Source organism: Sinohyriopsis cumingii, chromosome 14 (assembly GCF_028554795.1).
Source record: "Sinohyriopsis cumingii isolate HCF-2022 chromosome 14, ASM2855479v2, whole genome shotgun sequence".
Taxonomy (NCBI): domain Eukaryota; kingdom Metazoa; phylum Mollusca; class Bivalvia; order Unionida; family Unionidae; genus Sinohyriopsis; species Sinohyriopsis cumingii.
In genome coordinates, this window is record NC_142974.1 from 12,591,560 (window position 1) to 12,608,520 (window position 16,961).

The 16,961-nt window shown below is 41.1% G+C and overlaps 1 protein-coding gene across 2 annotated transcripts in view; it reads left to right on the forward strand.

Annotated features, from left to right (window-relative positions):
* LOC149783263 (sperm microtubule associated protein 2-like) overlaps window positions 1-16,961 on the forward strand; it is a 45,613-nt gene that overhangs the window by 25,303 nt on the left and 3,349 nt on the right. For both annotated transcript variants that reach the window (XM_089931492.1, XM_089931493.1), the window contains exon 4: window positions 15,620-15,686. In XM_089931492.1, coding sequence (XP_089787618.1) covers window positions 15,620-15,686 — 67 coding nt within the window. The remainder of the gene's footprint in view (window positions 1-15,619; window positions 15,687-16,961) is intronic.

A 16,961-nucleotide genomic window follows, 5' to 3' on the forward strand; every position in this document is an offset into this window, starting at 1 on the left:
CACTCACTTTTTTATGCTACCCATCACTATTTTAAAATTTTTTATAAATCACTTCATTAGACTATCCACATACGCTAAGCAATCCAATCTAACTCCAAATATACACCTCAAACACCAAAAAAAACATGATTTTAATCTACTATTCATACCAACTTACTTAAGCACTTACTAACACACAAACACATACCCTCACATTTTTTAAAAAAGAGTTAGTGTTTATTTTCACACTACTCTACCTACACACACTGGCAAATCGATCGTTATTTCTTTTCTAGAGTATTGGGGTAGCCCTGAAAAGGGCTGTTTTTTTTTGTTTGCTATGGCATTCTTTTTTTAAGTTTCTAAGAATGCGATGTCCTCTGAGGATAGACTTTCTGGCGATAGGTCTGCTTCTTCGAAAAGAAAAGAAGAACTCTTTGGTGTCGATACGGCAATCTACAAAGCCTCTGTCAGCTTCAGGTTGCTGCTGCTGCTGCTCTTGTTGTTGTTGTTGCTGCTGTCTCTGAAGTCTGTACTTCTCTGTCCATTCTTCTTTTTCCCTGTTCATTTCTTCTCTGAAGAGCTCTTCTATCAGGTCTTCAGTGATTTTTAACATTCTCACATTCTCTATTTCTTCTGGCTTCGGTATCAGACTGTGTCTGACCCTATGCAAATTCACGTAGGCTTCGTTGAGTTTAGCTAGTTTGGAGCACATCTTCTTAGGAGGATGAGTCGACAATGGATGGTTAGACTGGAAACAACCCGGTTCTTAAAGTTAAAGCGCGGACGTGAAGGAAAACATCCTCCACACGGTTTTTGAGTCGCAACGTTTAGTGAGTGTCATGAGAGGGATAGTAAGAAATGAAAGAGCATCAATCCAACATTCTTATAGCTAAACAAAAGACAAAGGCATTTTTTTTCAAAACACAACATTTTTTATTCAAAAATCACTTAACACTAAACAACAACTCTAACATTTTTAACAATAATCCAACAATATAACATCAAACAATTTTTTTCAAAACACAACATTTTTTATTCAAAAATCACTTAACACTAAACAACAAGAACTCTAACATTTTTTAACAATAATCCAACACTAAAAGTTTCTCCACTAGGTAAAGAGGGATAACAGTCTTCCATGGTTTCTAGTAATCTAGGATGACTTCTCTCAAACTGTTGATTTCTATGGTATTATCGAATTCTGTATACAGGATGACGTTCACCGTTTCATCAGGGTCTCGGTCTTTAAACTGAATTTCCACACGAATCTGGCCGGATTTTATAGGGTGGAAATGTCCCTCGTCGCTGCCTTGGTCTGGAGTGAAATCGAAAGCCCACAAAGCGTAGCCTCCTGCATAATCCTCGTACGTAATACCGTGACTGGTATTGGTTCCTAACTGTCCGGTGGCTTCGTACAGGGACAAGTACGATCTCAAGTAATTCTTCTTGGTAAAGTCAGGTTCGAAAGGTCGGGTACACAAGGTCTTGCCATCGCGACTGACTTCGATTTTGGACACGCCAAAGTGTTGAAATTAGAAAGGATTTTTTTCGGCAGCTCCGTTGAAGGCTGTATTCTCGACGATACCAACGATCAAACGTTTGGGTAACTGTCCTTGGAACAGATGATCTTCGATCATGGATCGCTGTCCCTTGGGAATGGTGAAGGTTTTCACTTCCACGCGTCGTATGGGATACTTAGCGGTCGTTCTACTCAACGTCTGACTGATGTCGTTTCCCACTTTAGGTAACACTTCCACACGGCGTACGTAGAGTCTGGCTTCTAGGATTTTGGTTTTGTAACCGTCACTATCAGCCATCAAATGGAAAGCGGCACTGCTACGATTCAGTCTCAGGCGGACATCCACCCCGTTCAGCAAATACTTTTCTTGCAACCACATGTCCAAATGCAAACGATCCATCAGTTCTAAACTTGTGTCGGCTCCCGTGATTCTCTTTCTTCGTTCTACAGATCCATCATTGTTGTCTTTCTTTTCATCAGTTTCCAATATTTCAAACTTGGTAGGTTCGTCAGCTTCCCATACCACACAGGCATTGAGATGAGTGTTCTTGGCATCTATTCCGTACGTCAAGAGATTTTCCAGGTAGGCACGATAAGGGTAAGTATCCATGCTGCTACTGACCAGTTTGTTATTCAAGTACAAGTCCACTCCACTGAACAAGGAATGCATGAAATTGTTGACGGGAGCTACTGCTTCATCGTCTATAGCACCTCCAGTCTTATCTAGAATTTTGACTTTCAGGTACAAGTAACTGCTATTCAGATCGATGTAATCTTCGGGCTGTCCTTTGATTTCAAACTCGATGGGAGCGGAATCGGTCAGTGAGGAGACGGGGTGAAATTCCACCCACTGGGATTCTTGCATGGTCATCATGGTAGGGGGCATGGCAAACAGATCCAGTTCCGTCTTGGAACAAGCGCAAGATTCTCGGTGCATCATTTTTTTGTCTCTTTTCTCAATATGCGAAAACGTCTAAGTCTCGAACGGTTCTTCTTTTCTTGGCCTTTCTCGCTTGAAGTCTGGTGAAAGGGTGTTTTCTTCGTCGTCTCTTTCTGCCTTGTCCTTGCTGAATGCCTGACTCGGTAGCGTGCAGGGCATTTATAGGTGTTTCTCGTTGACCTAAAATGTCTTTGCCCGTTTGCAGCAAGACATTTTTGCCTGCCCTCATGAAGGCTTCTTTAGGGTTTTGTTTGTCGATGATGACATTTTGGAGAAATTCTTTGCCTTGCGTCAGTGCCGCATCTTTCAAGGCGTGCAATCCGCGTGTCACCATCGGTTTCAACACCGGGGCCACCGAACGAAAGGCCGATTTTAACATGTCTCCTAAACCGTGTCCTCGCTGTCGAGCAACCCCTCGGTACACTGGATACATGACTTACTTACGAGTCGTGAGAGAACCGTTTTCGAAAATGGAGTTTCACCGTGACTTTTCCTTTGGTGAATGGAATATTTTGTCCCAGATCTCCTTTTATAGCAATGTTGACCGTGTCCAAATACGACTTACTGACAGGCAAATAGTGAGGATGGACAAATTCGCGGTGGACGTGGTAAGTGTTTCCACCTTCCTCGTCAGCGTTCGTGGCAGAATCCACTTTGAAAGGAATGACACGCAGTAACGGTACGGAGGTGTGTCCCACCACGTTGTACTCCACCACATCGGAATACACGAACTTCAAATTCAGTCCTTGGTTCAGTTCTACCGGAGCACGAAATAACTTGCTAAAAGACTCGTTGTCGTAAACGATGGGTAATTCGTTTTTCTTGAGCATGGCCTTTCTCATGTCCATGTCTCCGCCCAACATGTCAAACAATTCAGGACAAAATAAAATGGACACGATTTTACTTCGTTCAAATTTCATCAAGAAGCGACGAGCTGCTTTGTGGTACTCCATGGTGACATTTTTGTTGACATGCTCCAAAGCTTTCAGAAACACGACATTAAACCTGGAGGTTATGGTGCTGACCAAATGTTGACCACTAAAATAATAGCCTGGGGGAATGAACAAGTGATAGGTGGTGTACTTTTGTGTACGGGTTTTCTTGTCATATTTGACAATGCTATCCATCCACTGTTGCATTTGCTCGTCATGAACTTCCACATCAAAAAAATTTTGATTGGGAATGACATTGAGGACTTGGGTCGGGTGAATCATTTCTACTAAAGCCACTTCCCAATGGGCTTCGTGATCTAACTGGATGGCCTGAGGTAATTTGGCCGTGTAACAGCACAACGTGTTCTTGGGAAACACCTCCATGGAACTGTCACTGGGTAAAGTTAAGTAAAATTGGTTTTGGTGACTCATAATTCCAGAGTTCTGTGGCTGTCCGAGGGGTTACTGGACGTCAGAGGCGTGTCTCCGTCTAAAATGGGGTTCTGGTTGTGATTGAAGTGGTGACTGGCACTGGCACTGGACACAAGGTTCCCGGGGTTCCCGTTCGAGGTGAATTTCAGGGAGGGATTAGGAAGCAGGTAGCCGATGCAACTGCTCAATAAAATGGTCCACAATTGTTTGTCTCCTTGTTGCAAACTCAAATTGGCGATGGCTGCCCCGATGACACAATACACCACGAAGATTTGGCAGAAAAAGACGATTTGCGTTTTAGGCACACGTTCTCCACACCACACCCACAAGGGTTGTTTTTGTAAATCTTGCACAGAAGAACTAGGGGAAGGAGGAGTGGTCGACGTAGCTGCGTCTGCTGTGTGAAAAGGCATGATGGTCACTTCTTTTTATAGTCGATGACTTGCGAAGCGTCGATCCAAGAATCAAAACTGGGCGGATATCCTTTCCAACGTACTTTGACTTCTTTGACACGTCGTTTGCCCACTTTACGGGTTCTGCGTTCGAGAATGCTTTCGATGTCGTACACGTCGTCTTCTTTTTTGGTGACACGTTGTAACTCGGGCAAATAAAACGTTCCTTTGAGCACTTCTCCGTTCATGTCTTCCAATTTATAGACGGCAGGATGACGGCCATGCACTCGTCCAGTGACGCGAAACAATTCGGTCGTCCAGTTAGGTAAGTAACCTTTGTCGAAAGTGCGTTTGGTTTTGCCAATGCGCACCCAATCTCCTACGGCCAACTCTCCACATTTCTTGGGGACAGCCCTCGTCGGGGACGTACCAAACAGGCGCTCAAACACCAACACTTCGTTCTCGGGAGTCACGTCTTGCGGGGCACGTCCGATGCTTCGATGGTAAGATTGGTTCTACGCTTGCACCAGGTGCGGTAAGATGTCGATGTACTTCAGAGTGTGGTGATGCGTAAAATATTTCCACATGCGTTCTTTCAAAGTGCGTTGAAAACGTTCCACGATGCTGGCTTTGGTTTCGGGATTCTCGGTGGTAAAAAAATGAATGTCACGTTTCTTTAATTCTTTTTGGAAAGCTTGGTTCAGAAATTCGGTACCTTTGTCCGTTTGCCATCGAAGAGGGGGACGACCGCTTTGTTTCAACACTCCTTGCAGGGCTCGCACTAACTCGCTGCTCGATTTGGAAGTCAAGGGAACGACCCAGGCAAATTTGGAAAAGACGTCGATGACACAAAACAAATATTTGTAGCCACGATTGTAGCTGGCCAAATGAGAGACATCGGCTAAATCGGCTTGCCATTGATGATCGATGCCTTCCACTCGGGTGCGACTTCTGGCAAACTTGCGTCGAATGGGTTTGTGTAAAGTGTAGGTAGCTTGTTCTTGTTACCATCGTTGCACTTGAGGTAAACGGAGACTTTTCAGTCGAGTTTTGGCAGCACGATACAATTTTTGAACTCCTGCGTAACCTGCAGGATGCGAGGGATCGTAGTAAATGCTGGCTAAGACTTTTTCCATTTTTTTGTGTTGGTTGGTGTGTTAATAAGACACCCACTCTTGGAGGATGCTACTCTTTTTCTCTTGGGGTATTTTCTTGGATTGCAATGCTTTGCGTGTGCGGCCAGCAATAGGCGTCGAAGAGGAGAAGGATGTCTGAGCGGGGGATATCGGTTCTTGTTTCACTTCTGTCTTCACTTCTGTCTTCACTTTCTTTTTCTCTTGTGAGGAAGAAGGGGTGGCCATCATCTTTTTAATCCATCCAATTCTGGAGGTAGGTGGTGTTGTTAACTTGCGAACTTTTTCTGGTGGAGTTTGAAACCCTTCCTCTTCTTCTCCTTTTTCTGTCTTGGTCACGGGTACTGGTGGTACTGGTACTGGTACTGGTGATGGTGCTGGACTTTTCATCAAGGTCTTAAAATCTTTCAGAGTGGGTAGAGCTGTTTCGTCTAAAGCTTTCTGGTGAAAGAGTTGCAGTCGTTGCAAGAGTTGACCGTACTTTTGCGATTTTTCTGTTTCGGACAAATCTTGGCGATCCATCAAGGACTGCAATTCGTGTTGTAACTGGGACATCTCGCTCAAATGGGGATTGGGAGGTAAATGCGGGGTGCGTTGTTCTTGCCACCGATGGTATTCCATCCATCGTTTGTAAGGCACTAAAGCTAGTTTTCGTCCTTCCATGGGGTTGTCAGGGGTCGATTCTGAGATCTTGGGACTTCCGAAGGCCTTTTTATCTTGCTCCCAGCAGTCCTCCCAGCATGGTTCCCAAGATTCCTTTCAGTATGGGGCCTAACAAGAGAGGTAAAATACCTCCACGTTGCACTAACATCTTCTTTTCTTGACGAATGGGAATTTTCTTTCGAACCATTTGGCGAAGAACGTGACGATGTTTGCTTAAGCATTGTTTCTGGTGCTTGGACAAAGGGATCGTGCCTTTCAAAACGTTCAAACAACATTCGCACACGGTATCGATGACCTCTTTGGAGGCCGTTTGAATGAGTTTTTTTCGTAGGGGTGGAGAAGCTTTGGACAGGACAGATAACATGTCCCCATGTTTGGCTAAACGTGGTGGCAGTCCTTTCCTTTTCTTTCCTTGGGGTTTTCTGGAGGGTGACATCTTTGAGTCTTCAGGAGCACCGAAAAAACACTGATACCCGACTTGGTCACAGGCCTTTTTTATACTGGAAGGCGTCGTATCAGTTTGAGGACAGGCATGACACGTCGTGCAGGGGTACGCAACGGACTAAATCGAGCCAGTTCTTGCTTGGACAAATCCAGTAAACTTTGTAACATGCCCGATCTTTCTTGAACTTTGATTTTGGGAGAAGGTACTTTGTGAGCAGCAGCCACTGCCACTAAATTGGAAGGTCCTGCCACTGGGGAAGTTCTTTTGGGGGTCATCAACGGAGAAGTTCTTGGTGTGATCAACGTCTCCAAGTACTCTTCAGTTCTGGGTGTCATTAACGGAGAAGTGGACAAACGTGAAGCTGCCGGAGACGCAGTCACCGCTGTGGCAGGTCGTGGTTTGCGAGTGTAAGGTTGCGTCCTGGCCGAAGTGCCTCTCTTGCGACTAGTTTTCTGTGGACTTTTCTTTTTCTGGGGGCTTCTTTTCTTTTTCCGGGGTGGTGTCTGGTAAGAGGAGGGTCCTGCCACTGGAGAAGTTCTCCTTGGGGACCTGGTCTTTTTCTTCTTGGGGCTTCGTTGGACTTTTGTCTTGGGTATAACTTTGGGGGTATTAGGATCCCATCTTAAGAGTGAGCGAATGATGACCCCTCCTAGAGTACCGCTCCATCCAGGTTTCAAAATGATTTGTTTTTTGGTTTGAGTGTCGATGCGGGGATCGGCCAGTTGGACCAAAGCGACTTTGTTTCGATCGAAAAAGCGTTTGGTTTGATGAGGAATCTGAATGATTCCTTGGAGTAATTGACGTGCCGTCACCGTGAACCATCGTAAGACTTCTTTGAGACTAGCTTCTAAGACACGAGCTCGTGTTTGTGGATCTTTTTCTCGACTGATGCCATACAAGGCACGAATCAATTTGACGGGAAGATGCGACTGAAGGGACGTCATGTTCGCACTGAGAGTGAGACAGACGAAAAAGGGTCTGAGGTTTTTATAGATTTTTTTATGGGGAGTGAAATGAAGTCGAGGACGGAGACGTGTACAGGACAGGTCCTCCATCTTGGCACCAGTGGTGAAACAAGTGGGTACGAAATCGCAAATCCTCGGGAGTCGTAGGTTTCAAATCGACGAGTAAATAGGCGTGTGGAGTTTGAGTGGCATCGTCGTACGCCTGAGTCAGCCAAGGCGTTCCTAACTGTTTGGCTAAGACTTGCACTTGCGAGTTATCTCGAGGACTTTTAAACAAGACCACGTAATGCGCATTGAGACTGATGGTGCGATGGGCTTTACTTTGTTGAAACAAATTTTGGGTGATGTAAACGACACTGGCATTACGGTGATGCCCTTTGCGCGTGAACCACAGTTTAATTTCTTCTTCGTCTTCTCCTAACATGTCGTCGAAAATGACCAAATGGGTTTGAAGGGAGTTTATATACTTTTTCGGTACGCATGTTGTCGGGGTCGTAATAGTGAGCCTCAGGCAAATGGGGTAGAACAGCATGTTGATTGGCTTCCGTATTGAAAAAGTGTGGAAAGTACCCTTTAGCCATTTCTGTCATTCCAAACGTTTTAGGCATTCGACTCAAAGGCATGGCCAAGTAACTCATCGAATCTTTAAACTGTACTTGTCCCACTTGCATGAAAATGATTTTGGCTCCGTTCAAAATCACTTTAGGACGTTCGGTGCCATGTTCCGTATAGTACCTCAAAAGAAACTGTCCATCGTATCCGGAGAAATTGTGAGCCATCACCGTGGCATGACGATGACAATCTCCGTAACGTTCGATGTCCTCTTGGCTCCACGTCTTGTCGATGGGGTCTAAGACCCATTGGGCAAAATCGGCTAACGTGTTTGGTCCCCGAAAGATTTTTTCACGTCCTCCAGGAATCTTGCTGCAGTGAGGGCAATGACTGAAGATAGGTTCTTGAATGCACTTCTCGCACGCTCGATGAGCCACGCAGAAATTAGGGATGTGAATGCCAGTCTCTTGCATGCATTCGAAATCGAAAAAGATGAAATTGCCTTTCTTCTTGTGACCGTCCTCTTTCTCTGGTGGGGGTTGGTATTTTTGCACGTAACATTCGTGTTCCAAGTCCACGATGTGGTGACAAATGTGACATTTTTTCTTTCCTCGACATACGTGTGCCTTGGCATTGTTGGTAAGTATGCCTTGTCCACACGTAGGGCACAATCTCAGGAGTTGACAAGCACATTTCTTCTGTGAACCTTGTGTTTTCAAATGTTGCTGGTAACAGGCAGGGCTGACAAACGTGCGCAGACAAGTCGAACAAGGCACTGGTTCTTCGCTCAGACAGGGTGGAGAGGCCAAACATCCTGGGCATTTCAATCCACAATGCTTGTGCTGCTCTCGATTGTTATAACCGTAATCACATTTCTCACAATAATAACCGTATCCCAGGAATCCGGTGATACTGGTAATGGTATCGAAATGGTCATCGTGATGATAAACATGAATGTATTTTCCGTCCTTAAAATCCTGGCCTCGAAACAACAGAGACCCGCGCATTTCTTGAGGGTGCACTTTCAAGGTGTAGCGTGGAGCTAGGGCATCTTGCAATTTTTGCATCTCAGGAATGCCACAGGGTGTGTCTTTGGACAGGCCAGCTTGTTGCAACAGGAGTTCTGCTTCGTTTCGTTGTTTGGCTCGATCGGATCGTTGAATAGTGTTCCAGGTTCTTTTCCATTCTGTCGTGTCGTTCTTGTTGGCATAGGTTCGTCCCACCACGATGGCACGGGCTAAACACATCTGGTCATGAGGATTGTGAATTTGGACAAGACTACGCTTAATGCTGCGAAGCTCGTTCACCAATAACATCTTTTTGCGTCCTGTCCCTTGAGGAAGAGAGACGTGGGCCATTTTCAGTGTGGCTTTACCATCGGTGATGTCAAACTGGTCATTAGATTGTTGTACGTGCTGAATCTTGTCCATGATTTTGGAAGGGGTTAGTTCTGCAGGTCTGCTAAACTCGATCCAAACAGGGGATTTCAAACCGTCGTGATCTATGGATAGTGTCAAGCGATCGTCTTCTTTGGGTTGACATTGTCGCTTGAGTCGGTGAGCAAAGAATCCCACATCTCGGTGATGAACCCTTCTGCTTTCTCCAAGGGTACGTCGGCCTTGAAATCTTTAAACTTCACCGTGTAGGTGTAAGCCGTGGTTCTAAATTTTCTAGAGGAGCGCTTTTCCGTCTCTCGAATGGAATAGTATTTTTCAGGGTTGACTAAGGGTGACGAACTTGGTTTAGAGGTTTCAAATTCTGGTTCACTCATGTCCTCTTCAAAATCACTGGCATGAATCTGTGCCAAGATTTCAGCCCTGGTACGAGGCGATAGATCACGTTTCTGCCTCTTACTTTCTTCTTCTTCTTTCTTCTCGAATGAATGGGATCGTTTCATCTTATTGCAAAACGTCAAATGACTCAAGTTTAAACACCATAGACTAATTTATAGTCTTGGCAAACCAGCGTATATAAAAAGGGTGTGTGTCTTGTCCTTTCACTATTCATTTCACTCTCAAGCTGAGTACAACGATGGAAGAGACTACCCAGATGGAACGTTTCGTCAGAGCTTTGCGAGGGGTCATTAGAAAATTCTCGTCAGACAGCCGACAGACTACTCTCCTTCCTTTCGAGATAAAAGTCAAGATACTTGCTATATCTGTCAGAAGAAAGGGCATTGGTCTTCAGAGTGTCCAGACCGTCAAAATAGAACAAAAACATGGGCTAAAAAAGACAAAAGTCAAGATACCTGTTATTATTGTAAAGAAAAAGGACATTGGTCTCCAGATTGCCCAAAAAAGAAACAAGAGGAGTCAGAAGAAAAGAAGGATTCTTCAAAAGAAGAGAGGGATTCTTCGGAAGAAGAGAGGGATTCTTCAGAGGAAGAAGAGGAAGAAAGAAGACAATTCTATTTAAAAGAGGCAAAGAAACAGGAGAAGAAAAGAAGAAGGGAAGAAAATGAGGAAAAAACGGTGAAGAAATTCAAAAAACAGAGAGACTAAATAATGAAAAAGAAGAAGTGTACGAACTTTTTAAAGTGTTCTGTGGTGAATTGTGAATTGGATTGTAAAAAAATGGATAAAAGAATGCATGAATGATATAAGGTAAGTGTCTTTGAGTTTTGATTTTAAAATAAGAAGCTACACTCACGCACTCATACACAGACACGTACTATAAGGGTAAAATGGGTGGGTTTATTTTTGAGTTATTGGCAAATTGAAATTGTATTTCTTTTCGAGAAATGTGGGTGGTCCCCTGAAAAGGGCCTTTTTTCTTTATGGTGTAGGAGTGAGTTTAACCAATCAACTTTAACTGCCTTAAGCCTTTGCCACGGCCAAGGCCTACTTCTGATGATTGGGTTGAAATCACTAAGGGTGGTACGACAGGCTTAGTCACAGGGTTGGCGTGTTTATCTCGGGAAGGTCGTATTCTCTTCGGTCGTGATAAAGAAGTCTGATACATTTGTTTCAGACTTCTTAACTCCACTAAAATGTCCAACAGTACCGTAGCCGTTTGATTTTCACCCTCTTGTTTCTTTGCTGCTACTTCTTCTTGCTGTTGTTGCTGTTGTTTTTTTCTTATCTCTTCTTGTTGCTGTTGCTGTTGCTGTAGGAGAAAAGCTTGTTCCGCTTCCTTTTGTCGTTGCATAAATTTCTCCAATTCTTCTTTCTGTCTCTGTCTAAAATTCTCCACTTGCGGTAATGAAGAAGGTAACGAAGGTTCCGGAACAAATTCTTGCGAGGTAAGAAAATCCACAAAATCCCAATGTACCTCTTCTGAAAGTAAGTCCGGGTTCCCTTGGGCAGTCTTCCCTGCTGGTGCACCCCAATGGATCGTTTTCTGAGTTTCCGTCATGTTGAATCACTGTCGCATAGATTGACTGCACACAAGCGCTAGCGAATCTATATAGACCAACTGACGTCACAGACTACTCTCTTCGGATTGGATGCGGGCTGACTGAATTTTGTAACGCGTGTTTGGATTGGTGAATGAACTCAATCCGTTTCAATCCTGCCTCTACCTATAAATAAGCGCAGTTCAGTGCATTGATTCACCTGTTCTCGTCGCTTCAAGATGTGGACCGATGTGCAATCTTCTACGCTTGTGTCTTCCATGATGTTCCGGACGGACATACCCATGTATGTCCGATCCAAGTGGGTCGTTGTCCACAGGACAAACACCAGCCTGTGGATACGTAGGATCTACGTAGAAAGACAAGGATGCCTGAAAAGAGTGCTGATTTACGGACCAACAGTGAGACGTAGCCTAAGGACAAGAAGAAGACCAATGCGGTACCATTTATGTTAATGAATACATTAACATAAACCCAAAGGCCCTTTTCAGGGCCAGCCATATTTCTCGAAAAGAGATAGCCTTTCCATTGCCTACCCCGTTTTTTAAATTTAAATTTAAATTTAAATTTAAATTTAAAAAAAAACTTTAAAAAAATAAAAAAAAAAATCCCAAAAGCCCAAACTCTATTCCCCATGTTAATTTCCCTTGTCCCTAGACAGACCCAAACTCTATGTTAAATTCCCATTGTCCCTAAAGTGGCCCAGCGTTTTTCTCCATGTTAAATTTCCATTGTACGTATATTGTCCCACGATTTTTCTCCATGTTAAATCCCCTTGTACGTATTTTGACCCACGATTTTTCGCCATGTTAAATTTCCATTGTACGTATATTGTCCCAGGGGTCTCCGTAATGCTAATTCCCATTGTACGTATAGTATCCCACTTAACTACTTACAGTTTTTTGAAGCAAAATATCTGTGTACAGTTTTTTCTGACAACTAACACACGTGTACAGTTCTTGGAGGCTAACACTCATATATACAGTTTCTGGAAACTAACATACCTTTGTCCTGTCTTAGAAACTAACACATCTATATAACCCACTCATGTACAGTTTCTGGGGCACTAACAGGCCTAAGTACAGTTTGTGGAAACTAACATGCACATGTTGTTTCTAGAAACTGACATACCTCTGTACAGTATATGGAAACTAACGCACCTATGCACATATTCTGGAAGCTAACACTCATATGCACAGTGTCTTGAACTAAAATACATTTTTAATCAGGATAACTTCTGAAAACTTCCGTTTCAAAAGAAAAGCGATCGCAGTCACCCAGATCTTTATTCCAAAAATGTAATTTGTAAAAAGTTGAAAATATAGGCATAATATTATTGCTTAATTTACAGATGCAAAATATATCAAAGAAATGTGTCTTATTCACATTTAAATGAAAAAGTGCTTCCAGCAGCTCAAACAAGCACATAAAATGTTGGCATGTTCTTTGCCCAAATAAAATCTTGTTAAGCTCATGGGGCAGAAATTATGTTGAATGCGGTATGTTAAGTTCATGGGGTAGATATTATGTTGAATGTGGTACGTTAAGTTCATAGTGTAGATATTATGTTGAATGCGGTACGTTAAGTTCATGGGGTAGATATTATGTTGAATGCGGTATGTTAAGTTCATGGGGTAGATATTATGTTGAATGCGGTATGTTATATTCATGGTGTAGATATTATGTTGAATGCGGTATGTTAAGTTCATGGTGTAGATATTATGTTGAATGCGGTACGTATAGTTAGATTGAATTATAATGCAGTGCATTCAGTGCAGATTAATTCACCAGTATGCCGAAAGACTTGGTTTTAATCTCAGGGCGCTATGGTATAGATACAAAAAGACTTGGTTTTAATCTCGGTGGGGAGGGGTATGGTACTGATACAAAAAGACTTGGTTTTAATTTCGGTGGGGAGGGGTATGGTACTGATACAAAAAGACTTGGTTTTAATTTCGGTGGGGAGGTGTATGGTATAGATACAAAAAGACTTGGTTTTAATCTCGGTGGGGTGGTGGTGTATAGATACAAAAGACTTGGTTTTAATCTCGGTGGGGGGTATGGTATATATACAAAAATACTTGTACATTTGTTTAACTCTCAGTAATTCTTGCTCTTGAGATATTCCCAAGGTCAAAATTGATATTCCATTATTTTCTATAGACATTGCTACCTACTATGTACACTTATGCCTGGAATTAACCTGACTCTGAACGTATTATTATTTTAACATTTATGGTAGGACATGATGTTAAAACTTCTATCCATATTGAGAAGTTTTTTATTAGACAAATATTAATTGTATAGGATGAACCTTCTAAACCAAGGTAATGCAAACAAATATATGTACCGACATACACACTCGTACAGATGAATGTGTAATACAGTAAATAGATCTCACAAGTCATTTAAATATATGTACCGACATACACACTCGTACAGATGAATGTCTAATGCAGTAAATAGATTTCACAAGTCATTTAAATATATGTACCGACATACACACTCGTACAGATGAATGTCTAATGCAGTAAATAGATTTCACAAGTCTATTTAAAATATATGTACATACATACACACTCGTACAGATGAATGTGTAATGCAGTAAATAGATTTCACAAGTCATTTAAAATATATGTACAGACATACACACTCGTACAGATGAATGTGTAATGCAGTAAATACATTTCACAAGTCATTTAAAATATATGTACCGACATACACACTCGTACAGATGAATGTGTAATACAATAAATAGATTTTACAAGTCATTTATCAACCAATGGAATATATAATCATAGTAAAAGTTCCAGCTTGTCATAAGCAACGATAGGTAAAAAAAAAGTTTTCAAATATTAATTGATGTAGAAAATTTAATACAATTGAAAGTATTTTGTTCTATTAAAAAGAAACATTATTTGTGTACCTGATAATTCCTCGGGAAATAAAGTCAAAATGTTTAGACTGCATCGACAAAATAAGAATATTTTAATTTGGAAAATGATAATTATTACTTATTCAACATTTAACTCATGGAGGTGTCAAAAGCTAAGTGGTTTAATTGACCGTAATCCATTATGCTTAAATCAGTGGTTTTTCAGGCATGACAAGTGTATATATATATATATATATATATATATATATATATATATATATATATATATATATATATATATATATACACACATCGTACACTCCAAGCAACCTATACCACTCCCAACAGTAGGATCAAATATATCATGAAAATCTCTCTCCACTCTGTTGGGCCACAATACTTTGCAATTGATTTCTGAACAATCTTGAATAAGTGGGGATTTACATAGGTGTATTCAATTCTCATATTGCTGAGGTGTTTGCAAAGTCTGTTTTTGAATCACACATAATTCTCCTCCTACACGATTCGTGTCACAGTCATACTAGTTTGTTCAATTAACAGCTGCTATACATGTAAAGGGACAATTTAAGTAAATTAGTCTTCACACTGTTATCGCAAAACTGATAGATAATGTATAACAAAACAAAAGTTGTAATAATAATGAGATGTTATTAATATAGGCTCCAGGTAAGACTAACTGAATCAGGCACGCTAATGAATCAGGTACAAGTGCTGGCGAGGAAAGCTACTAGGTAAATATAAAATTGGCAGAATGGAATAAAACAATCAATTTACATGTACAAATGTATTTGCACAGCTTAAGGATTTAAGGCACGAGTGTTTTAAAGCAAGACTCCCCCCCCCAAAAAAAAGAAACATACAACTTAGGTCTCTCCATATACCTGTGTAACACTAATATTTCAACGACCTTAAGATGAACGCATGCAGGGTAAATGTTACAGGAGGTCACCCTGATGATACGTATATATATATATATATATATATATATATATATATATATATATATATATATATATATATATATATATACACACACATACACATAGTACTTGGAAAGGAGACAGGTGAGTGTTTCATCTTCAAGGTCAATGAGTCATCAAGGGCACACGCAAAAAATACACATGCAAATAATACAAACATTGCGACAACCGTTTGGAGTTCATTACGTTGATAATTTAATCATCCACTGGGAAATGAGACTGAAGTTATTGCTTCAGTGGAAGGTCCAATTATTTACAGTATATTTGATTTGTGAAAATGACTGCTTTTTCTACATATTTGGTATAAAATCGCACACATACTTAGATATCTCTCAGATATATATATATATATATATATATATATATATATATATATATATATATATATATATATATATATATATATATATATATATGATTTTGTTTAAACTTTCAGCTGCCTCTGCTCGAGTTCAGGAACTTTCCAGACACAGACCCCCTCCTAGTGCCTGGAAAGGAGACAGGTGAGTGTTTCATCTTCAAGGCCAATGAGTCATCAAGGGCACTCGCAAAAAATACACATGCAAATAATACAAACATTGCGACCACCGTTTGGAGTTCATTACGTTGATAATTTAATCATCCACTGGGAAATGAGACTGAAGTTATTGCTTCAGTGGAAGGTCCAATCATTTACAGTATATTTGATTTGTGAAAATGACTGTTTTTTCTACAATCTGCTGCCCTTCATTATTCATACAACACCACCAAAAAGCATTTTAGATCCAGTGTATCAGGATTTTATCAAGTGAATTTTGAGTTCTTATTTAGATTTTGTAAATATTGTTACATAAGAATCAGAAAAAAATTGATAATTTTTCTTGTACATTCCACCCTCTCCAGACAAGTGTACATAAATGTCAAAGGGCAGAAACAACAATCCCTCGTTATTAATCCCTCAGAATAAAATTTCCTCTTCTAATGCGGACATGGTCATTGATCTCATAAAATTATTGTTTTGTCGCCGATTCCTTATTTATTTATTTATTTATTTATTTATTTATTGTTCTTTGCTCATGAATAGCAGTTGCCTCTAATTTCACATCAATAAATAACCTATTTGTGTTCTGTTTTGATGGTACAGTAGGATTCCTTTGCTATAACATACCTCAGTATAGGGTTCTTATCTGTAGAGCATACCGACTATTGCTCCCATGAACTGTATTCTAACTGTATAACGAAGGAGCCTTGTGTTAATGAGAGGCAGGTCTTTGGGGTGTATATGCATGTGACTTCATCACATATCTGAGAGGTAACTAAGTATGTGGCTTCATCACCGATCCTTGAGGTGTCTAAGCGTGTGGCTTTATCATAGATCTGTGACGTGTCTACAAATGTAATGTGGCTTTATCATAGATCTGAGAGGTGTCTAAGCACCTGGCATTACCATTCTGATCATCGAACAAGGTTGGAATGTATATTTAATTGCATATTTATGGCTATAGTCTGTTTGGAAAAAATGACTGAAAATCTAAAACTGTTTACATCTTATTCTTCTTGTTTGCTTGGTACTAGCAACTGACATTAAGGTCAAACCACCCGTGACATGGGAGGAAGTTGAATGCTATGGATTGTGGATGATCATTCGCCAACAGAAGGGAAAGAGTGCCACCAACCACTTCATAATTCTTATTTATTATAATTTGGTTGTCAGCCATTTATATGCAAAACCTTGTGGGTAGTTGTGGCTGTATAACATACAATATGTTCTATACGATCGACCTTGTATTTTCATCCAG